This window comes from Wasmannia auropunctata, unplaced genomic scaffold (genome assembly GCF_000956235.1).
Source record: "Wasmannia auropunctata unplaced genomic scaffold, wasmannia.A_1.0 LD335903.1, whole genome shotgun sequence".
NCBI classification, from domain to species: domain Eukaryota; kingdom Metazoa; phylum Arthropoda; class Insecta; order Hymenoptera; family Formicidae; genus Wasmannia; species Wasmannia auropunctata.
In genome coordinates, this window is record NW_012026987.1 from 1,369,980 (window position 1) to 1,392,387 (window position 22,408).

Sequence of the window (22,408 nt, forward strand, 5' to 3'; positions counted from 1 at the left end):
CGTTTTTATCTAGTGTACCTTCAATGCTACAAAATTTACTTACCAATTTCCTCCTTCCGCCACTTCTCTCTAGCTTTGCTTTCGTGTGACATTTAAAAGTGCGCGCGCGCGATTTCAACCAAGTTTTATTAATTCTTAACCGATTTCAATTCAATCAAAATTTATTCTTTAGTCTCGCTCTACAAATGTCAAACAATATGAAATTAATAATTCCCTATATTCATTCAATCAAATAACAATATTACCTGATAAATTGTTTCAATTAAGTTAATTAGAGTTTGTTCGAAGGTCGTCTTAAGACGTATCCAAAGTGAAGCGAGTAATGCGATACTTACCGATTAATTAAATTGTTATAATTAAATTTCGATAATTAAATTTTGCGTGATAGAAGCACATTTTTGCGTTGTCATACGTTTGCGTTGTGCTTGGTTAAATATTTAAAGCACGCGAGAGTGCTTATAGAGACAGAAAAGGATGCACGTAGAGGAAGGAAAAAAAACAGCGAGAGAATCGCGGGGCGGAAAGAAAGGGGTGGGAATGGGGTAGTTAGTGGGAGCGGGTTGCCGCTCCGTCCGAGTTCAGTCCGACAGTCCGCGTGTCACTGTTAACTCGGGGGGATCAACGGAGCCCGCGTACATCGCGTTCATTAAAATTTGCCAGACCGTACCTTTGAGAATTAACGTAGTAAAACGCCGAAACGTCAGTCTCCGTCGAAACGTCAATTAAATTTTGCACGACGCGTCGAGCACGTCATGTGCACGTCCCGTTCATTCGAGTCTAACCGCCCGATCGGAAGTGAAGTTCGAAGAAACGCGGCGAGTTTGTGCGAAGTTGCGAATCTCGATCGGTGCGTCCTGTCCTCCCTGAAAATTCTCGTAAGTGCGACTTTTACGTAAAAAGTATTCGGCTGTGAAATACACTGGTTTTGATTTCAGCAAGAAGAATTTTCGAATTTGACAGACAAAACTAAACGCTGCAGTTGCGAAACATTTTTTTTATTATTAGAGTTACAGCGCTCTTTAACAAACGCCTATCTTTGGAGATTTTTTATTTCTTTTCTTAAAATTTGAAATCAATAATTACTCAACACAGAATTTAACAAAAATCTTTTGGGGTGATCGATGTAACAAAGAATTCAATTTACCTAAGTAGTTTAGCATTAAATTGTCGAATTTTAATGTCGAACTTTAATGTGGCAAAAAATTTTGTTACCGAGTTGGAATGCAATTACAGAAGCGTTTTTATTTTAAATACTTTTACACAGAAGTTTCGCGTATACATGAAGTGGCAAAATGTACCCTCGGGACATCTTGTGTAGAGTAAAAAGTTGTACATAAAATTACAAAATATGTATACAACTTGTTCTTTACGACTTAGCGCAGTGTACGAAGTTTAAAAAAAAAAGAGAGAATGACGTAATTATAACGATAATCTTCAGGCGATAAGTCGCGGCCTTTGAAGGCGCGCCGAGGACGCGATTTCAAATCTAATTGCAACTTTCCGTGCAATTTCAGCCCCGAGGCGAGCTGCTCGTGGAGTCGACGCTCACCCGGTGAGAGCTGGTGCCGCGCATTCTCGCCGCTCAATCGTCATCCCCGTGCCGGCGGCGGGGATCGGCGGGGCGCCCGGGGGGCGCGGAACGTGGACGTGCGGCGGCCTCGACGCGGGTTCGTGATTTAGGGACAGGACGTACGGCGGGACCCGGCAAATGTGGCTCTGTGCACGGTGAGCCAGGGTTACGGGGGCCGTGCGGCCCGCGGGGCCCGTGCTGGTGGTGGTGCTGGTGCTGGTGGCGGCGGTGGTGGTCGTGGTGGTGGTGGCAGAGGTGGGGGTGGTGGTAGATTACGCGGCGACGCGGGCGCGCGGTTGCCCTTGAGCCCCCGCAATTTATGCGCCAGCGGGGCGGGCGGGGCGCGCGGGGGGGTCCACGGCAGCGGCGGCGGCGGCGGCGGCGTCGGCGGCGCGACCGTGGCTACCAGCGGTATCGGGGGCACGGAGGAGGTCGCCGCCGGTCCCGGGCTACCGGACGAGCCGATGGTGCACGTGGAGCGATCGGCGCACCAGGGCACATGGATATGCTGCGTGCCCTGTTACTGGCTGCGACGGAGCAAGGCCGTGCACAAGGCGCTGCTCACCTTCGCTATGATGCTGGTCACCAGCCTGCTGGTCACCAGCCCGGTGCTCTTCCTTATCACGACCTTGCCGGAGGGAGAGCAGCCGCGCAAATGTGCGCCATTGGTGGGTGCTCCTGTACAGCTCCGCCGTTATAACGATCGTTTTTCCTCTTCCGTGTATCCGTCACGCACGAAACGCGAGCGGAAAGGAGTGGATACGTGGGGGCGGTTTCGGGGATTGAATCCGGGGATTATATCGGTGAAATCAGTTTCCGATGCGCTGGAGACATGCAGTGAAAAAAAAGAATTCTCTGTCGTGATTTTGCGCACGTATGTTACAAATACGACGTGATTGTTGGGCTTCCATATACATCCAGATTTGCGCGTTCGACGAAATTGCACCGAAATTATTTTATTTTCTAACTTTTAATTTTTAATTTTTAAATAAATATCCACCATTCAAAATATCTATACCACAGGAGGGATGTCCTGTTCGCAGAATATCTATATTCTTTAGCCGAGGCTCTTCGCGAAGGAAACATGTTTTCCCACAAAATTTACGCGAGAAACTACTTTATGCTCGAAACCATTCATCTTCCTTACTTACTTGCGTACGTGACGTCGTCACGCGTATAGAAATAGAATGCAAACACGTATCACACGAGAGCCTGTTGAAAAATTAGTGGCATAAATCGCCACTGAGATTGTAACGAAGGGGAGACGTGTCCCGCGAGCGCACGGGAGGGTATTGCTGGCAAAACGTGCGAGGCGTGTGACGTGACGCGAATAAGTAATCGTCTTACTTATGCAGCATGGAAGATTAGTAGTTGTGGCCGAAGTAATTTATATCGATCGTAGACTTAAACTTCGAGGTGAGAAAGGTGAGGAAAGTCGGCGTTTAGCAATAAGCGCGCCGCCGGGATTCCCGTAATCAGGGGAAATCGCTTGCCCTTGCGCCGTAAATTTCGCTCTCGCGAAATCACAAGGGAACGATCGCAAATTGAAAAGGTAGAAGAGGTGAGAATCGCGATTCAATCGCAAATTCATATTTCGTTTCCCTTCGCGCGCGTGAAGTCACGAAATAGTATACGACGAAACGGAAAGCGCTTGCGATAACTCGGCGATTACTCGAGGTACGATTACACGTACGCCAATAATATGCGCCGACATAAAGCGAAGCCGTATTGGTAGGTAAGGTTTCGAGACGAATAGCTCATCCTCGGCTGAGGTCAGGGCTTTACCTCTTATTCTGACCTTTATTATACCCATGTTCTTCGAGATCGCGTTTGAACGCGAGCGTTTGATTGACAAACTGCATCGTTTTTCTGACAATCTGTCAGAAAAAGGCTCAAAGGCTAATTAACCATTTAGAAAATACAGAAAGTAACAAGGTGGCAGAAGATATTTTACTTTTATACTTGTACAGAACAATAGATTAAAATTTGGAAACTTGAATAACTGGACGATTTAGGACCAAGAGATAGGCATCTTGTCTCAAGGAATATCCAAATCTGTTAAAGTTTAAGGCTATAATGACTGCGATTTCAGGATGAAGCCTGCGTCAGGGAGCGAGACGGGCCCGAGGGTGTTTGCGACACGGACATTTGCGTGGAGGCCTCGAAGAGAATCCTAACGTCGATGAAACGCGGCGTCGATCCTTGCAAGGATTTTTACAGGTTCGCCTGCGGCGGTTTCCGCGATCGGCAGCCCTACCAGCCGAGCGCGAGCTTCAACATGCTCCAGACGCAAATCGACGAGCGTATACACAGTGAGCTTTTTGTACAGTTTCTCCACTACTTTTTCACGGCTTCCCTCCCTCCCCCCTCCCCCCCTCCCGCCGCCTGTGCCCGACTTCTTCCCAATTTTAAGAAATTTCAGACGTTAACTTTGCAAGTCTCAATCGTCAACTTCAATTGCTTCATCGAAGCGGAAAATACGATCGCGTTCCTGTTTCATCTTCCTTTGCCACGTTATGTTTCAATCTCTCTCGGCCCAGTGAATTTATATGGCCTCATTAAAACGGAATATACACTATTTGTCCGCTCAGTTCTCAATGGGATAATGTAGCGTAATATCTTTCAACAATTATGTGAAACGCAGCATTTCTCGCGGAAAAATAAATGCGCGCAATTTGCGGCGTGATTAAAACAAGTGTCTGTTTTGCATCAGAAACAAGATTAAAAGAGCTAACTTTCCGTCATAGAAAAAAATCGCGCTTAAATGGATCAGATGATTTTATTATCGCTGCACATGTGTGTACTACGATAGAACTGGAGTAGCATCTGTGCGCAAAAAAAAAGAACCTCAAAGTCTCTGTAGAATTTTTTAATACAAAATTTTGTTGAAATTCATCTACAATTCTTTCACAATTACATTCGACGATTCTAGAGAGTCCATTGAATATCGAAGCATTGTGTGACGATAACGACGGTATCTCGGCAATCCTATCGATTTTCTTTGTCCTCTTTTCATCGCGATTATTGCAATCTTCGTGCCGACGAGGGAAAGCTGCAAAAAAATCGGGGGGGGCGGGGGGGCGGAAGAAGGGAAGAGAACCGGATTCGCGGGTGAGAGACGGGTGTAATTGGCGACATATTAATCTCCAATGCCAGAGACTCAAAGAGCCCGGGGATAGCCCGGACAGAGGGAACACGACCTCAATTTGGTAAGAATCTATCGTGGACACGATAGTGGTGGTGGCGGCGGCGGCGACAGTGATAGTGGTGTTGGTGTCGCCGACGCGACTGGCGCCGAGCGACTGGCACCAACTATGCTCGCGTATGGATCGCCGCGTCCCCGGGATAGCATAAGTTGATTCGGGGGATCGAAACTTAAAGGGGAGATGAATAAACATCTTTTGTGACGTCGGGAGCGTGGATCGAAAAGCTCGGCGCTGTCTCGATCGTTTAGGGGACGAGCGCGAGGGACGAACGCGTAAACGCGTGACGCGCACGAAGCCGCAGGGTCATCCGGAAGTCCTCGACATTGGCACGCTCGCGTCCGTCCCCCGAAAGAACGGGGGAAACGAGCGTAGGAGGAATTCGTTTTCGTTATCGACGAAAAGTTATCGGGACTCTCTGATGCGAGGCGAAATCGAACGGCCGACTTGGCCGTTACTATAAATAATGCACATTAATCGATATACGTACGTGTATTATACACGTGTGTTATGCCGGTTGCTTATACCGCCCGGCTCGGAGAAAACGCCTCTCTCTTTCTCTAAACGCCTCTCTTACTTTTACGCAACCTTCGAAATGCTATTCGCGTGATTCAAGGTCGGCGAATTACCCCCGGCGCTTAATCAGATCATCTGCGAGATCTCTAGCCGCTGTTTGTGCCTTACCCTTTCCTTTCCCCCCTAAGTTCAACTTTCTTCGTGAGCACGGTAACGACGTTTCCTTCCAGGAAATCATCCTAATCGCGAGACATTATTGTTTTAGAAACGCTGACAAACGAGACGGGGCAAATGGTCGTTGCCTTCGAGAAGCTTGGGCAGTTTTACGATGCCTGTCGGGACTTTAAGAGGAAACCCGTAAATTTTACACGGTAAAAAAAAAAAATTGTTCACGATAGTTCGGCTCACGAACGGTTAGCTGATATTGTTAACTCGCCCTTTTATTATTAAATCGTATGCATAGTTTGTCACACGAACAGTTATAGCTGATACTGCTAACTCGCTTTTATTACTGAATCGTATGCATTAACGCTCTCGGACTTTTTAATAAAAGTCGAATATTTACGACTCAATATAAAATAATTTAATGCAAACAGTCAGGTATCGTAATTTTTTTTATTATTAAAGCATTAATTAACATTCGATAGACATTCATTAATAAGAGTCAGATGAGGAGTCAGATCTGAAAAATTTTTCAATAAATTCTTTCGTTATTCTAATTTTGATAAACCGAATAAAGTTCATTTTAGTTAAGTACGTGCCCCACTGATATTACCGTACAAAGTACGCCGATATAAGGATGTTAATGTTCCCTCTTTCAGTTTACGAGCTATTGGACGAACTCGGCGGCTATCTACCACCGAAAAGCGTGGTGCCGGACGACATCACCCCTCTAATCTCCGCATTGCTGAAAGTAAACGGCGCTCCCCTCTTCGACTTATACGTCGACGTAGATCTTTACGATCGCACAAAGTCATCCGTATATCTTGATTTTCCTGCCAAGCACGAGAATTATGAGTTTCTCGCAGAGGACCAGGTAAGGACCGTTCGACAATCGCGATTCCTGACTCGACATTTTACACGGTAATTTAAAAAAAATATATCCGCGAATTTATGTCCCTTCAATTCTCAGCGCGTTTTCGCGCGTTTCTTTTCTTTTTAAATCCTGCACGTGTTCCACGTATAAACTTGCGATATTTTTTTTTTCCAGAAAAACAGAGACGTACAAAGATCGCGTAGAATTCGAGAGATTGTCCGAGGATTCTTGCCAAAAGATATGGATCCCGAGGAGCAATCGTCGGAGACGGATCTGCTTTTGCAGTTTTGCTTATCGCTCGAGAAGGTGAGGGCTCTATCGCCGCCGTTTTAACGTAAGTTAAACCAACGATTAAAGTGCGTGTGCGTTATCGCAGATTTATCCGAAGCACAAAGACTTGTACAATTGGGTGGACGTGGAACAGCGGGTATACGTCGCTTACAACGTCACTTATCTCCAGGAAAACTTTGGTTACGTAAGTACCGAAACTCGACTACCGGGGCTCTTCTATATAAGCCGCAAAAACTGCACGAAATTCCGCTAACGTTCTATCGTTAGTAAAACAGACACGTGAGCAACTTTCTGTTGCAAACAACATCAATAGCCAATTGGAGCCGATCGTAAACAGCGATTCCGAAGTTTAAATCTAATTTACGATCATATTATTGGCTCGTTTATTTGGATTACCCTTATACCCTTATTTGGCTCGCAGTTAAGCCCCCTCGTTTCTTTCCCCGGTCTTTTAATCATCGATCAGTCTTCTCCTCTTCTCTTGATTTAATCGCAAAAAACTTCCTTCCCTCTGTCAAAATAAAAGAGGATTATTTGATCTTGACGATCCTGGGACGTACAGATAAGATGGAGATCGCTGCTGAACGCTACGTTACGCTACCGCGCGAACGGCGACGTCGAGCTGCACGACGACGATAATAACGACACGAATCGCGTGCAACGACCGCCGACATACGTCGCATCCGAGGACCAGCAAATTTACGTCTACATCACGGCACCACGTTACTTTCGCAGCCTTGGCAAGCTACTGAGTCGCTCCTCCAGACGGTACGGATCTTTCATGTTCATTGTGATTTCGCATCGCGTAACGATTCGCGCGCATCTATTATATATCCATTTGCAATACGAAGCCGAGTCCTTTGCCGAGCCGTCTAAGCTTTCTCTCTATCTCTCTCTTTGCAAAGGGGTTGTGAAGTGTGAACGTCGATAATGGGACGTCAATTCGGAAAGAATTGATTTCACGATAGGGCTAGTTGGGGAAAAGCCGAGGGAATCGATATTCCGCGATGCAATATAGAGTAGCGGAATATAGCGTGATTTGGTCAACTTAACGAAAAAAATAACCAAAATTAGCAAAAATTAACACGTCTATTCAGTTCTATGTCTCATCAAAAATGAGCTAATACAATGACAATTTAATGACATAAACGACAACTGTCTAGTGCGAACTGCAGCGCTCAAAAAATGTTGTTGACCAAATTACGCTACTTTACCCTACATGATATTGCGAATCATGCATATGTTATAATATACATTAATTAATGTTTAACTAATTAACTATTATGTATATTATTACAATGTATAGTATTAATATTTAATTAACGTTTAATATTTGTTTATTATTCATTAATATATAGATAATTATATGACTCGCTCGAGACGTTATATATAACAATATCTCGTATCTATCGATTATCCGGTCATAATTGTAATAAGTTACGGAATAATGCACGTGTACCTCGCATATTGATTACCTTAATTGTAATAAATCACAAAGGATTATTCATAACGGATTGCTGTTGCTCTACGCGACGGACACGTTGCACGACATCGCGAACGTCACCGCCGTCAAGGACTGGGAAGCCTCCTGCTACAGACTGACCAGACGCGTCTTCGCCGAGGCGGTCAGTGCGCTCTACGTGCGGCAGTACGCTCCAAAGTACTTAGACACTCTGGTCAACAGGGTAATACTTCTCGTCCAGCGATTTCGACCCTTTAACCGTCGGTCGCGATAATTTAACAACCCAGCAAACGAAAATGACTTGAAATGGATAGAAATGAATTCGTTTCGACATTTCCGAATTGGCGCTTCTGATTTTTCGAATACATTTGAATCCAAAAATAATATAATACGGACATGAATACATCCGAATTCAACACGATGAATAGCTCATTTCACGCGCTCGGCTGTAAGAATTTCGGCTCTCGAGAATTCTGTATTTCAATTTATTTAAATCCAAAAATAATATAATAGGATGCATCTCCGGATTCTAAACCGCCAAGTCGGATAAATTAAAATAAATTGCAATTTTCAATTCATTTGAATTAATTTTCGTTCGCTGGAAACTTCAACTATGAATAATCTCGACGCCCGAGCGAACGTGCTTAAAACCGTTTGCTCGAGCGTTACACAGTCTCGCATGTAATCTACAGTTTTCGAAGTGTTCAAAACGGTCAAAGGGTTGATCTTTGTCGTGTAAACTCTCGCCTTGATTTAGTAATAATTACATTGTTACTGCAGGTGACCGCGCTGTTCGAACGCGTGAAGGAAACAATAGCCGAGCGTGTGTTAGTGAAGTCGTGGCTAGATGACGAGACCAGGACGCAAGCGTTGCAGAAGCTGAATTCCTTACGGGGCCGGTTTCACGTGTCGCCGGATTTCTACAACGACAGCTTGCTGGCACGCGAGATGGCCGAGGTAAGATAATTATTTTCTTTTAAACACAATATTAATAAATATTGACTTATATAACGACGCGATTAAAAACGGAAGAAATAAATTTCTCGCCTTTTCGTAGAGCAGAAACGTGGATCTAATTTATAATAACGAAACGACGTAAGCCTTACAATTATCCCTTTTATCGGTATTCTTAATCGACGTTGTCTCGTAGGTCGTAATCGACTCGGATGACTTTATCGCCACCGTTCTGAGGAGGTTCCGTCAGCTTCGCGAATCAGAGGACCGGAGCCCGTTACGAAAAAACGCAATAATAAGGTGAGGCAAACTTTCATTCAGCCAGAGGTCCACAAATCGTAAGATAAAAATGAAAAATGAGCTGAATAATTCTGAACTAAACAAACATATCCTCTCGTTTCTCTCGTCATTTTTTCTATCATTTTTAAAAATAAATTTTATATATGTTAAATTATTAATATAGCTAGAAACGAGAGAACAACTCGCGTCAGCTTCATTCCCTTCGAGATCTAAATTGTAGATTTATGCTTTTAGACGTCACTACCCTTACTCCGTGCACGCCTATTACGAATCCTCGACAAACACCATTGGTAAGTATTACTATACGACGCGCGTAAAATCAAAGTGGGGCAATTTAAGTAAAGTTGTCCTTGTTAAAAAAAAAAATGAAAGGAATCCCGTTGGCGATAATGACATCCTGGGCATGGTCGTGGGACGGTGGACCGGCTTTCGCGGTACACTCTACGCTAGGATCGGTCATCGCCCACGAGATCCTCCATGCCTTCGACTTTCATCATCGTAGACTGCCCGTGGAGCCGGCACGGAACGTCGACGAGTGGCTTCGCGTCACGCCGGACTCCTGGAAACGACTGGAGACCAGGATAGAGTGCGTCGCGCGACTCTACGCCCGGAGCTTCTGGCGGAAGGTCCAGTCTTACGGGAACGACGTGCAGGTAGATTTACGCGCGTTCTTCGAGACGATACTTTCGCGATCCTTTCATTAAGAACGAGAAACGGAACGTCTCCCTTCTTTCACCCTTAATTTTGTCGCGCAGTTGGATTGGAATATAACGAAGAACGAAAACGTCGCGGATATCGGTGCTCTGCAAATCGCCCACAAGACCTGGCACACTTTGACAAACGGGAAGGATCGGAGCCTCCCAGGGTTGGAGGGACTCCGTTCGAGTCAGCTCTTCTTCATAAGTGCCGCACAGGTAACTCGTTCCCTTTCTCAAATATCCTTTTTATGAATTTACTTCGATAATTTCTATTTTTATTATATATATGTATTCATTTTGTATTTTATGCGTTTGACTTCAGATATGGTTTTTTAAATTTATAATTATCATAGCTCCTTAATTTTATTATTATATTTTCATGTAATTTATTGAGACTGATAAAGACTAACAATAAATAAAGTCGAAACGTTTTCCCATCTTTAATATTACGTGTCATTTATTAATTTATTTTACATTTTTATGTGCTCGTCTTTGACCACATATATAATAATTTTTGCATATATATATATATGTGTGTGTGTGTGTGTGTGTGTGTGTGTGTGTGTGTGTGTGTGTGTGTGTGTAAAAATTATTATATATGTGGTCAAAGACGAATTATATTATATTAATTTTGATGCTTATTTAAATTTATAATAATGTCATGAAAAGGAACTACATCGACACCACTGCTTTTAGGTACACTGTGTTAATACAACTCTCGAGGCCTTCGTTTTCTCCATTGAATTAGACTATCGTGCTCCTCATCCTGAAAGGTACTTTTCTTTTTTTTTTCTGATTTGTGCAATCTTCTCATAAAAGAAACGTAAGGGGCAACGATTGATTACATACACGATTTGATTTCCAGAGTCAACAATGTAATGATGAATTCTCAGGCGTTCGTAGATGCGTTTCGCTGTCCACTCGGAGCGAAAATGAACCCCCCGAATAAATGCACTGTTTGGTGATCGTACGCATTCGTCGGATATACGAAATATATAAGTATGTCGAGATTTGTATAGCAGGCTGCCACTTCGCTTTATTTTACTTCGCAACTACAATATCGTAAAGATCACTTCGGCATCATCGTAGTGAAAATTAATGCTACAGGGATAGACATTTACTCCTTTACGCAAAAACTAAACTAATAACGACTTAATTCATTAAAGACCATAATTGCAATACAAATTTAATCACGAATTTTCTTCTTTCGAAAGAGGTATCAGCTTTAATACTAAACTCATTCAATAATTCTTATTGATCTTACGCTTAAATAATCGCATTCTCTTCTTGAAATCTTGCCTTATAAATTAGATTTAAGATAAAAGAGAATAAAGTCTTTTGGCACTCGTTCATTACTTAAATATTTGACGGACGTAAAAATGTAAGTACAAGTCAAGTAAATTCTAAAATAAAATATGTCGTTATTAATAAAATTTATTTTTAAAAAGATAAAAAAATTAAGATAATTGAAAAAAAAAATTAGTTTGATATTATTCAATAAACTTAAATTTTGTTTCAAAAGTGAAAAGTTAACCGTTAATGAGTAACTTCCAGGCTTTCAATTGCTATAATGAGCTTCATATGATAAATCCGTTTGAAAATAATCGTCGCTTTTTTAATATCGTTATGTAGAATAAGAAGAAACACGTGATATCTAGTGTATCTCTTTATTTTTGGTAGTTTCTCTCTAGAATTCACGAAAGAATTATTAAATTTAGACTCTAAAAAATCCGCCCATGATGCTGTGAAAAAACTTGTTGTTGAAAAATAAATTGTAGCTATTTGTGTCGATTTGAAGCGACTAGCGATGGCTTGCAAGCTATTGCAATCAATTACAACGAATTGTAAAGATCAATTTATATTTGTAATAAATTATAACAAAATGTAATAATATGTAAGTGAGATAAGGAGCGAATAGATACAAACAGATTGATGGTCTCCGATAATGACGTTAACAACAAAAATTGGGTTTACATACGATAAGCAATTACATATAACGCATTAAATTATTAACGTCAATATGTTGCTATCGATGCTGTTGATAAAAATGTTAACGAAATATTATATATTGTTGTTTACGGTGCTGGGAAGTATAATATATAGAATTAACATATATGTACGATAGGAATAAAATCTGTGATATATAAATATTATATATATCAAATATTTCCTTGAATTCCTGACAAATCCATTTTTTGTTGGTAATGCCAGACACCATCGATATAACAAAAATAAGTTTATAATGAAAATATATTTAAGCACTTTGCTTTAGTTGAACGAAGCTCCAGAGAGGAGATGGATCATGTATGCCGATTGCTTGCCCTTGAATTGTTAATAAATTTATCGCAAGCAGTAAAACAATTACTAAATGTATCAAACGAAATGTGTTTTAACTACAATATTTGGCGACACACTATCTGTTCCATATTCTTTTAATTTTTTATATTAAATAAGACAATGAGTCTTAGAAAATAAGTGAAAAGGATAAAAAAACGGATATATGATTTAATGTAGAAATAAAATTCGACTCTTATTAATTCTATATATTCAAATATATAAATTGCGTAAATTTAATACATATATTTATATTTTTCCGATCGGAATTTTAAGATGGTGTCGCAATATAGAAACAAAATATGAAAACGAAGGGTATTATCACAATAAAGTATCATAAAAACCAAATATTTGTATAAAAAAGCTTGTATTTTGTCTTTTATTAAAAAATTAATTAATAGCAAAAAATTAACACATTATAAATGCTGATTTGCACTTTATAATAACAATTGCAACAATTATAATATAGTTACATGTTCAGTTAGTGCTTTGTTCAAATGCAAAATAATTACACTTCATATTGCGCTAAGTATTACACACTTAATATTAGTTTGTTTACATTTAATGTCAAAGTACAGGCCATTTATTGCATAGAGAGACTTGTTTTGTATAACAAATAAATGATTAGAATGTTACAATTGTGCTATTACATTGCACAATATAATAAAAAAAATAAAAATATGTATTAAATTTAACGCATAAAAAAAATAAAAATTTTAAATATGTAAAAATATCATATAAATAATTGTAATATACATATATAACACAGAAAAATTAACTTGTGACTCAAGTGAGATCACTATAAATGTAAATAATATTGAATAATTTAACGTATTATAATATTAATACTTATATACATATATATATACATATATATATATATATATATATATATATATATATATTAATACGTTAAATTATGCTAAGTCATTTTGCAAGTTTATCTTTGCAGCATTTTGTAATACAATTGCAAACTATTGTTTTTTAAATGTACATACTTTTTGTTTTTCTCACAGATAATACTAAGGATATATATTTAAAAAAAAGTGCTTTCTTAAGCAAACTATAAAAATTGAATTAACAGAAAAATACTATACCATCATTTTAAGATAAACTTTTAGCAACAAGCCAGCTTCAATCATGTTTAAATATTGTCAAAATCAATTTTACCTGTTCTTGCAGATTCTATGAATTTTATGTGCTTATCGTACGGGCATCTGTGTTTTATAACAAATGGCTGGTTTTTCATTCCATCTACCCATTCCATCTGAAACAGAATGGACAATGATTAATAATTATTTCTCTTGAATATGAATGGTAAAATTCATTGCAAATCCAAATGTAATTTCGCGTTATATAAAAGAATTATATTAATATTTTGTTATAAATGTACACAAAAATATATATAAAATAAATTTAAATGAGTTTTAAGGAAATGTTGCTATGTGAATAAGTTTTCATGAACAAAATTTTAGAATTTTAAAGAGTTGACAAATTGCAAATTGCTGTAATTAAGCACACTATTTACTTACAATACGGGGGAATCTCTCTTTGTCAACATTCGCACGCTGTTTGTTAAGTATAATCAGACCCTTTGCTAGATCAAACCAAGGCCATATTAGAATGTCCAGTATATTTGGATTGCTCCCTAAAACAAATGGTACAAATCTTATGACGATAAATATTGTATTTATTTCAGTCGAAAGTGATCGAAAAAAAAAGTTAATAGTTAGATTAATAATAGGAGGATGTATAAAAAAAAGGAAAGTAGAAAAGAAATGGAAAATAAGAGTAGATATGTACAAACCTCCGAAAAAGGTTGTCTTGCGTACATCAAGCTCATCTTCAAATTCTTGTATGTTTTCCATGATCTCGGTGAGAATATCTTCGAACTGTCTATTGTCCTTCTGAAATACGCAATTCGTAAAGGTGTCTACAATCTGCAACAAACATGACACAATTATTAAAAAATTGTTTCCAGGACGGGAAAAGATCAGATCTCGACGTCATTAGAAGCACCTTGGAGTTGAAGTGATTTAACAGCTCCAAATCACGACTCTTCGTCTCATCGTTGTACAGAGGAGGCTCGGGGTATTTCTCGTCCAGGTAGTTCGCCAGTGTGACAGACTCCGCTACTACTGTACCGTCCGAATCTATGTAAATCGGTACCTTGCCATCGGGATGAAGCTAAAAAATATTTTCGTGCACGGTAAGTAATATGGTCCGCATTCGACGGACGAAAACTCTTTATATTTGAGTAACATTATGTCTTTTGAAAATAACTCGATACTTACTTGGACAAACCATTGCGGCTTCCTCTGCAAGTTGATATTGACAATGTCGTGCGGGATCTCCTTAAAACTGAGCACGAGGCGTGCTCTTTGAGCGAAGGGACAATACGCCATGCTGAACACACGTCCCTGGCCTTCCACCTCCGGTGGCTTCTCCGAGCCTAGAACGAAAAATTAAGTTCTCTCAGAAAAAACTCGACATGACATGAGTCCCTATCGATAGACACTGTGCGACACAATACATGACAGATACTCTATTCATACAAACGTTTCTGTAAATACTTTACTTTTGTAAAGAAATCTCCTCTCAGGTTTTCAGCTGAGCACAGGTTCAGCTGTCACATTACTTACCATCTGCCAGATGTAAGGAGCTCATTCCGAAAATCCTTCCAAGAACGCGGCTTGTTTGCAAATCGTTAAGGCGCGGCGTAGCCACTATATAATCCTCAATGACAAGTGATGACAGGGCTCCCAGGGTCATAGATATAGTTCCGATAAGAGTAGTTTTACTCGCGCATGCGCGACGGCGATTGCGCGAAAACGGCGACGTATAAATTGCTGTATAAATAAAAGATATAGAGAGTAGAGAGAGGACATCGGCGATTATGTCAATAAGAGGAACGGCGCACGATTGCGGAGCATTTAATTTTATTTCCTTACAAAGGTACGCGTTCAACATATCAAAGTACAAGACATATCTTTTTTTTTTTAATAAAAAAAAAGGAAGTGTACATTTCCCACGTCTACTTGTATTTAAAATTACTAATCCTACGCACTTCAGACCGACCAGGGAACGCCTTCGTCCAGAAGCAAAGAGGTCGGCATCCGTTTCGTTACGATAAGCTAAATTACACGTCGCGCGCAAGGTCGTCCCCGCAGGTACAATTGTGTCTTACGACGTATGGATCTCGTCTATGTTTATGTGAGCGATGAAACGCAGCCTCATCTGCAACGCCGGCCTCAATCTTCGTATGATGCACTCCACCTCGTTTTTCGTCATATCGCCAACAAACATGTACTTGATGTGATATCTGTCACAATTATTAAGGAAGATATTAAAGAGTGCGAAAGGTCTCTCGATAAATATACTAGAAATCGAGATTCTCTCGAATTGAGTCAAATTTTATGTAAACTGCTGCTACTCGAATTTATGTCTCATATCCAATACTTAATCGTCCTGATAGATTAAAAATAAACGATAATTAAGAGAAGTGTTTTTAAATTTGTGCAACTTAACATTGTACACAAAGGATACAGTAAATCGCAAATCGGATCCATGTAATTCAAGGTAGTTTGAGTGTGGTCAACTCGTTCCAGCATCTCGTACAGGCAGACTGCAAGCTCGACCACGCAATGCGGCCGCTCCGCGTTAAACCTCGCCAGAGTAGGCCCGATTAGGTGGCAGGCGTATATTAATTGTTCCTCGCTGGTTACAACCGGCTGAAGTTTTTCTTTGATAAACCTGAAAAAAAGCGATTTGCTTACCGTTAGCTCATAATAGATAAGATAAATATAAAATAGGTGAATGGATAAAATAGATGAATATAAAATAGATAAAATAATGTACGATAAAATAAATAATATAAATTTCCGTTTCTAATAATGTCAATTTTGTCTAAATTTCCTTTTATGATATACAATACTATATATTATATATCGTTACTTATAAATATATGTATATTTATAGTCACAACTTACTGGGGCATCGTCGTGATCTGCCCTACGCCCGCATGATGCCACACGGAGTGCGCTAATGCGAGCATGTAGCTGTACTTGTTTTCTAACAGACTGTTATGCGTAATGTTGAAGTTAAACATTTGAAACGGCGTCAAGTTGTTGTACTGCCAATTGACGAGGCCGGGGCTGCTGATGGTCTCCAGCAAACGTTTGTGCAACGCTGACCAATAACATTCTGGTAAGGCCGCCAGTAGTAAACCAACGCAATTTATCCACAAATGTATCTCGTCTCTGGGCACAAAGGTGTATCTGAATGGAGCACAAATAATAAACAAAATTACGTGGCAGTTGAGTGTATCGTTCTAAAACAGCAGAATCATCAGTAAATTCGATCGTGTCAATGTAAAGATGGAAAAAGCAAACGATACCCTTTGGCGACAGTGTCCAGTAAAAAGTTAGCCACTGCATCTGGAGCAACTGGAAGAGCCATAAGTTCGACGCAGGTCACGTACAATGCATGCGCCGCTGGATTTGGGAATTCGTTGAATCTCCAATCGGTAGCGGGGAAATGAGCCGTGCCGGACATAGCTTTAACACGCATACGTGATCAATTAGTAAATTAATAAAATAAGTTACTCTCTAATATAACTCGTGGATTGCTTTTTTTGTTAAAAAAAAACTCCAACTCCATCAAGAAATTTGTAAAATTAAAAATAAATACGGAGAAAGAATTTAGCATTTGTGCCATTATATATCTTTTTAATTTTTAATAAATATATTAAGACTTTTTTTAGAATTTATTGATACTCATTTAATTTTTTTCTTAAACTTGTAATAAATTTCTGACTCATCTTCATTTTCAATAGAAATTTCAATTTTCAAAACGACTTTGTAAGAGTAATAATTTACACCTCTATAATAGTTTGTATTACAATCAATGTAATAGTAAGGAAAAATGTGAATCGTCATATGATACAAAAGTCTTGGTTGGCTTACTTTCTACGATCCTTTGTACAAGACGAACGTAGTACTCCAATTCCGGTACCCAAGAGATTGCATCGTCATTGAAACGTGTCATATACACTTGATAAGCCTCGGAAAGCGCCCATCCTGGCGCTCGGATTTCCCGTAACGATCCCAAAACGGCGGATACCAATCGACGCTTTAATAAAGGCCGATCTCGCAACTTCTTTTCGTAATAATGCAATGTATTGTAAAGATACGTGACAGGTCGATCTGAAAAGCATAATTACCTTCGATTAAACGAGATTTAATCAATCCATCGAAAGAGAAATGTACTCTAGTTCCATTATAGAAAAAAAGAGGATAAATTTTAAAATAAATTTAAATAATTTATATCAATTTTGATGTCATTTACGGGATAATACGTGGACTCCGTGTAAAAATGGATATGTTTTCATAACAAGTTGATTTTAAAAATTAAAAATTTTTAATGAAAGAATATGAAATTGTTGCAGTAATAAAATTGTGACTCGTAATATTACAGTGCACAATAGGAAAAGATCTTCTTTCCGTCTTATTAAAATCAATAGTTGTACGTTCATGTTTAGTGAAAATAAACACATACCGTGAAATTTGTATAAGCAGCCCAAATGTTCCAGTAGTATTTCCAAACTCTTGATAACGGGCGGTATCTCCAGGTACCGGTGCACCACTATGTCGAAAACCGGTAAGAAACGGAGGCACACATTCCCGAAGTACACGGGCAGATTTTGATACTGATTGGGTCCGCCGCTGGTCTGCTCCATAATGCCCTCCGGGGCAAACTTTTCCGGGAACTTCCTGTGGAAGGCGAGATGCTTCTCGTGCCAATTCGATTGCTTCCAATGCTCCGGCGAGTTCTCTTTAACGAACTCCTGCACACGATTCCTAAATTCCGCCGCTTTCAGCAACAACAATTGTATGATGAAGAAGCACACTTGGGCCTCATTGCCTTCTTGAGTTCTCAACGCGAGGCAAAGTACAAGCCTGTCGATGGTCACTATGTTGTACTTCCAGATCATGTCGTTAATAGTGTCCACGCACTTGTTGACGTGCTGGCCGCCGACGCTGTTGGCAAACTCGAACACCAGATAGTCGCAGAACTTCCTGAGATGGGCCGACAGCGCCCTCGCGCCGATCCTCTCGAGGATCTTGTACGCGATGGGACTGATGCGATCGGTCTCGAGTATCATTTTCCACAGGAGGCACAGGAACAGCGGCGGCGTGCCGGGGACCGAGAAATGCGCGATGATGTCATTCTCGTTGTTCATAGACGCCCAATTCCTGTACTCCTCCTCGACCGCCTTCTTTATCTGCTGCTTGTTCTCCTTCGCCACGCTGTTCTGCTGGAAGAACTCGCTCAGCACCGGCGGGAAGCACTGGAGGGTGTGATTGGCCCACGAGTGCGGCGTGTTCTGCATGATGGTGTTGAGCAGTTCCTTGCACCACGTGCCGCTGAGGCTGTCGGCGCCGGTGCCGGTCACGTGCATCGATCGCGCGAGCGTCAACACCAACGCTCGATTGAGTTCCTCCGATTCCGCGGACACGAGAGTCTTCGGCTCGGACAGGAATCTGGACAGCTGCGGTTGCACCTCGGCGGAGCCCAGGCCGGTAATGAGGCGCAGGGCCGTGCTCTCGACACACAAATGAAGCTGCGTCTGGTTGGTCTGCGGTACCGCTGCTAGGCTGTGCAGATGCGACAGCAGCTGTACCCTGTAATGCGGCTGGATGTGGTGCATCCTGTAACTGAACATTTCCAGGAGCGTGTACAGCGTTCCCCAGGCATGCGACTTGAACACCGTCGGCAACAACTGGCTGATGAACCCTTTAATGCCGAGACTCTCGATCTCCGTGTACACCAGCAGCCGGCTGTAGGTCTCCACCAGTGCCGGCGCTAGTGCCATGTTGCTCTTGGACTGCGCCAACTTGATCACGTGCGTGACGATGCTGTGGATCAGGCTCATCTTGGAGTGCACGGTCAAAGAATCCAAAATTGACATCGAAAGCGGCGTCGTCGGGCCGTTCGGCAGCGCCGCGTTATTTTGCAGCGTCTGCATGGGTTGCTGCTGCTGATTCTTTTGCGTGCCCAGAATGGTGTCCACCAGCGCCGCCATCGGTCTGCTGAAATACTCCTGGTTCGTCGAGTACGCGTTGCACAGGAGCGCAATGCGGTAATCCGAGCCCATACAGAGAGAAGCATTCGGCATGACCAGATGCTGCAGGAACTCGTGATGGACCTTCAACGTGTGCGGTATGGGCCTGTGTATGTTGGTGCAGGGTTCGGTCTGAGCCTTCTTCAGCAGATGTATCCATATGCAAGTTATCGCCATCTGGTGAGTGCACAGCGCCTGGGTGTAATCCGGGACCGGCAGTGGCTCCTTCTCCGGGTAGAGTAGATCGTAGAGTTTCAACACCGGCAAGAAATTCGACAGTGGATTCCGCTGAATGCTGCCGGAGATAAACTGCAGAAGGACCCACATCAGATGGTCTCTGCCCTTTCTCAATTCTCTGCCTGCCAACTTGTCGTGTATCGCCATGACAATACTTGGGAAACAGGCAAATTGGAAGAGAATAAAGTAAATAAGTTGCGAGGATAGGTGTAACCACACCCAGTGATTGGCCACCGTTCCATCCATTCCGTCTGCCGGCAGAGTCTCGTTTTCAGATCGCTCCATCGCGAGTATGACGAGTTCCACGAGCTGCTCCTCCAAGACGATGCATCGCTGTTTGTGCTGTCGTACGAATAAAAATGTATTAAAATGTGCTTTTTGATATAATTTCAATGATCCTTTTATTCCATTAATTTCTATGTTTTTTTTACGTATTCTAATTTTGTCTTACCTGTTTTTGCAATCCGAGCATCGAACAAACCATGTCTCTGCTATACGGCTGCTCTAAAACGTATCTAAGCAATTCTGTCTGAGGCTTAAGTAAATCCGGATCGTAAGGTAGATTTCCCTTCAAGGAAAACTTCAATGTGGTGGGATCCAATAACCAAGGATTGATCAGATAGTCGGCGTATCCCGTGTGCTCGACAACCGGCAACATTTTCGAGTGTCCTACTATGGATACCATTTGCGCGGTGTTTCGGAAGCTTTCGACAAAATTGGAGAGCAGCTTCGCCAGTTTCTGAAACAAGCGTATCGAAAAACGCATAAAATTGGAGACATTTTTTTCGCATTAAACGAAACGTTTTATATTTTTTATAATTTGTTTAAATATTCCAATACTTTAATGCTTACCCAATGAGGCCAATTTTTCCCGTCGGGATAAGCTTTCTGTATCTCGTTGACGATAAAATAGCCTGGCAGTAAGCACGCATTTCTGTCGAAAATATATTCGATAACATTCTCTAAAGCCTTCAGTTGCGGTTGTACTGACGCGTCCAATCGGGCTGGTATGGTTTGGGCCTTTTCTTTGCATCCCTAAACAGAAAAATACATATCTCTATAGAGATTCTTATCTTATATTGCAAGAAGTCTTATAATGGCCCGCATTGAAAGCACATTAAAAATACGAAATAAATCGTTGTAACGTTATATTACTGAGAACATACTTTCATAATCTCTCTAACTCCCTTGTAGTCGACTCCGCCGATGATACGTCTAATAAGAAGGAAACACTCGACCCAGAAATCTTCCAACTGATACTGCAGCTTGTCGCAGCTTAGAATACATTCACACACCAGTCTGTAGAAAAATTTAAAGAGAATAATTTAATTGAAATACAAAGAATCGTCAAAGAGACATGAATAAAGATAAAGCGTTTGTTTGAAGTGGCGTCTACAATGAAACTTAAGACTTAAGATTTAAGAAAATTGTTCAATCACAGTTGATTATTCATCTCACGTGAGAAGAACAATCGATTTAAGTCTCATTGTAGACGATTGTACACTTAACTCGAAATGCGTACCTAGCGGGCACAAAGTTTGACTGCACTAGATTCTCCAGTAACGTCAGCAACAATTGTAATCGTCTGTGATTCGTCATAGCCGCCGCCATCGACAGGAACTGACGAACCGCCGCTTCCTGCTGCTCCTTCGTCAATCCGGTCATAGCGGTCCTCAGCTCTTGCTGCCATGCTGCTATTTTATCAGTCTCCTTCGTAGGATGATGTACGAGAACGCAACTGAACGCCTCCTCTATCGCTTCTACTTTCTAAAATGCAAAAAATGCAAATATATGAAGGAAGTGGAACATCCTTCTCGATAAAGATTTAATTGGAAAGGAATAATTAAAGTGTGGGCTTCTCGCTGTGCGTAAGTCGCGCGGTTGGAGGAGGCCCGAAAGGATGAGAGCGTGAAACGCGAACACGAATGAAAATGAGGAAACCGACGATTGGGCAGCGCCACTTTTATTAACTTAAAATAGCTTGTTACGCATACAGTGAAAGTGGACAATCTCGGAGGCGCGCGCGAAGACTCCGTCCCGATCTACACAGAGACTTCGCGGAGAGGCGACGAGAGTCTCGGAAGCCCGCCAGATCGAGAATACGAGAAATCTCATAAACGAAAAGCAAACGGAAAAAAGGCGCTAAGCCCGCTCTCCCCCCGCGCCAGGCTGCTCGATCCACCCGGTCACGGGGGGAGAGCCTCGGGCTCAAGTATTTGCCCAAATATGGTAATTTCCGCTCGTGTCTTGGCGTAAACATGTTGTTTTGTAGCTTCCTCCCCCGTTGCCGAGGCCGGAGCGTCGGTGACACGCTTCGGCCACGAGCAACGGTGGTAATGGGGGAAGCTACAAAACAACATGTTTACGCCAAGACACGAGCGGAAATTACCATAGAAATAATTAAAGGAATAATTTAAAGGAATAATTATGAGTACAAAGAGAATAATACGCGTTACATCTAACAGCGCTGTACTCCAAAATACTCACCAAAATGTCGTTTACGATAATCGTAATCTGAGTTTCGCTGCTCATCTTGTCAATTACATTGCACGTCTAAAAACACTCGATTGTATGATAATCTGTTATTCTCTCTCCGGAACTTTTGTAGGGACGAAGTGAATCCCTCCCTCAGAGTTCAGACCTTCTCCTCGTAGTTGGCCAGATCTCGCGGGATTGACATAGCC

General features: G+C 41.4%; 3 protein-coding genes across 3 annotated transcripts; 1 reads left to right on the forward strand and 2 right to left on the reverse strand.

Annotated features, from left to right (window-relative positions):
• Nucleotides 1-2,034: 2,034 nt before the first annotated feature.
• On the forward strand, nt 2,035-11,486 carry LOC105455318 (endothelin-converting enzyme 1). The gene is made up of 15 exons (XM_011698551.1): nt 2,035-2,238; nt 3,663-3,882; nt 5,555-5,659; nt 6,108-6,325; nt 6,500-6,631; nt 6,702-6,800; nt 7,179-7,384; nt 8,115-8,301; nt 8,859-9,035; nt 9,229-9,332; nt 9,567-9,622; nt 9,705-9,985; nt 10,088-10,246; nt 10,727-10,803; nt 10,896-11,486. The coding sequence occupies exons 1-15, from the start codon at nt 2,035-2,037 to the stop codon at nt 10,993-10,995; spliced, it is 2,325 nt and encodes a 774-aa protein (XP_011696853.1). The 3' UTR covers nt 10,996-11,486.
• A 1,791-nt stretch (nt 11,487-13,277) lies between these two features.
• Nucleotides 13,278-15,219, reverse strand: LOC105455319 (glutathione S-transferase omega-1-like). Its single transcript, XM_011698552.1, has 6 exons — nt 15,007-15,219; nt 14,659-14,816; nt 14,384-14,551; nt 14,172-14,304; nt 13,897-14,012; nt 13,278-13,631 (listed from the first exon to the last, which is right to left on the reverse strand). The coding sequence occupies exons 1-6, from the start codon at nt 15,134-15,136 to the stop codon at nt 13,509-13,511; spliced, it is 828 nt and encodes a 275-aa protein (XP_011696854.1). The 5' UTR covers nt 15,137-15,219; the 3' UTR covers nt 13,278-13,508.
• Nucleotides 15,220-15,286: 67 nt separating this feature from the next.
• On the reverse strand, nt 15,287-22,300 carry LOC105455320 (mediator of RNA polymerase II transcription subunit 23). The gene is made up of 11 exons (XM_011698553.1): nt 22,212-22,300; nt 21,247-21,491; nt 20,891-21,023; nt 20,577-20,759; nt 20,176-20,463; nt 17,921-20,066; nt 17,329-17,568; nt 16,761-16,920; nt 16,354-16,641; nt 15,911-16,117; nt 15,287-15,686 (listed from the first exon to the last, which is right to left on the reverse strand). Exons 1-11 carry the CDS (start codon nt 22,254-22,256, stop codon nt 15,548-15,550), a joined length of 4,074 nt encoding a protein of 1,357 aa, XP_011696855.1. The 5' UTR covers nt 22,257-22,300; the 3' UTR covers nt 15,287-15,547.
• Nucleotides 22,301-22,408: the final 108 nt, after the last annotated feature.

Excerpts from the sequence above, each read along its gene's own strand:
- LOC105455319 (XM_011698552.1), bottom strand. The coding sequence starts at position 15,136 with ATGACCCTGGGAGCCCTGTCATCACTTGTCATTGAGGATTATATAGTG. Across the intron at positions 14,817-15,006 it reads CTCCTTACATCTGGCAGATG|GCTCGGAGAAGCCACCGGAG; the intron begins GTAAGTAATGTG and ends TTTTCGTTCTAG. Across the intron at positions 14,013-14,171 it reads CAAGACAACCTTTTTCGGAG|GGAGCAATCCAAATATACTG; the intron begins GTTTGTACATAT and ends CATTTGTTTTAG.
- LOC105455320 (XM_011698553.1), bottom strand. The coding sequence starts at position 22,256 with ATGAGCAGCGAAACTCAGATTACGATTATCGTAAACGACATTTTG. Across the intron at positions 16,921-17,328 it reads TGTACAAAGGATCGTAGAAA|CTATGTCCGGCACGGCTCAT; the intron begins GTAAGCCAACCA and ends TGCGTGTTAAAG. Across the intron at positions 16,642-16,760 it reads CTGGACACTGTCGCCAAAGG|ATACACCTTTGTGCCCAGAG; the intron begins GTATCGTTTGCT and ends TGCTCCATTCAG.
- LOC105455318 (XM_011698551.1), top strand. The coding sequence starts at position 2,035 with ATGGTGCACGTGGAGCGATCGGCGCACCAGGGCACATGGATATGCTGC. Across the intron at positions 5,660-6,107 it reads GAAACCCGTAAATTTTACAC|CAGTTTACGAGCTATTGGAC; the intron begins GGTAAAAAAAAA and ends TGTTCCCTCTTT. Across the intron at positions 6,801-7,178 it reads TCCAGGAAAACTTTGGTTAC|ATAAGATGGAGATCGCTGCT; the intron begins GTAAGTACCGAA and ends TGGGACGTACAG.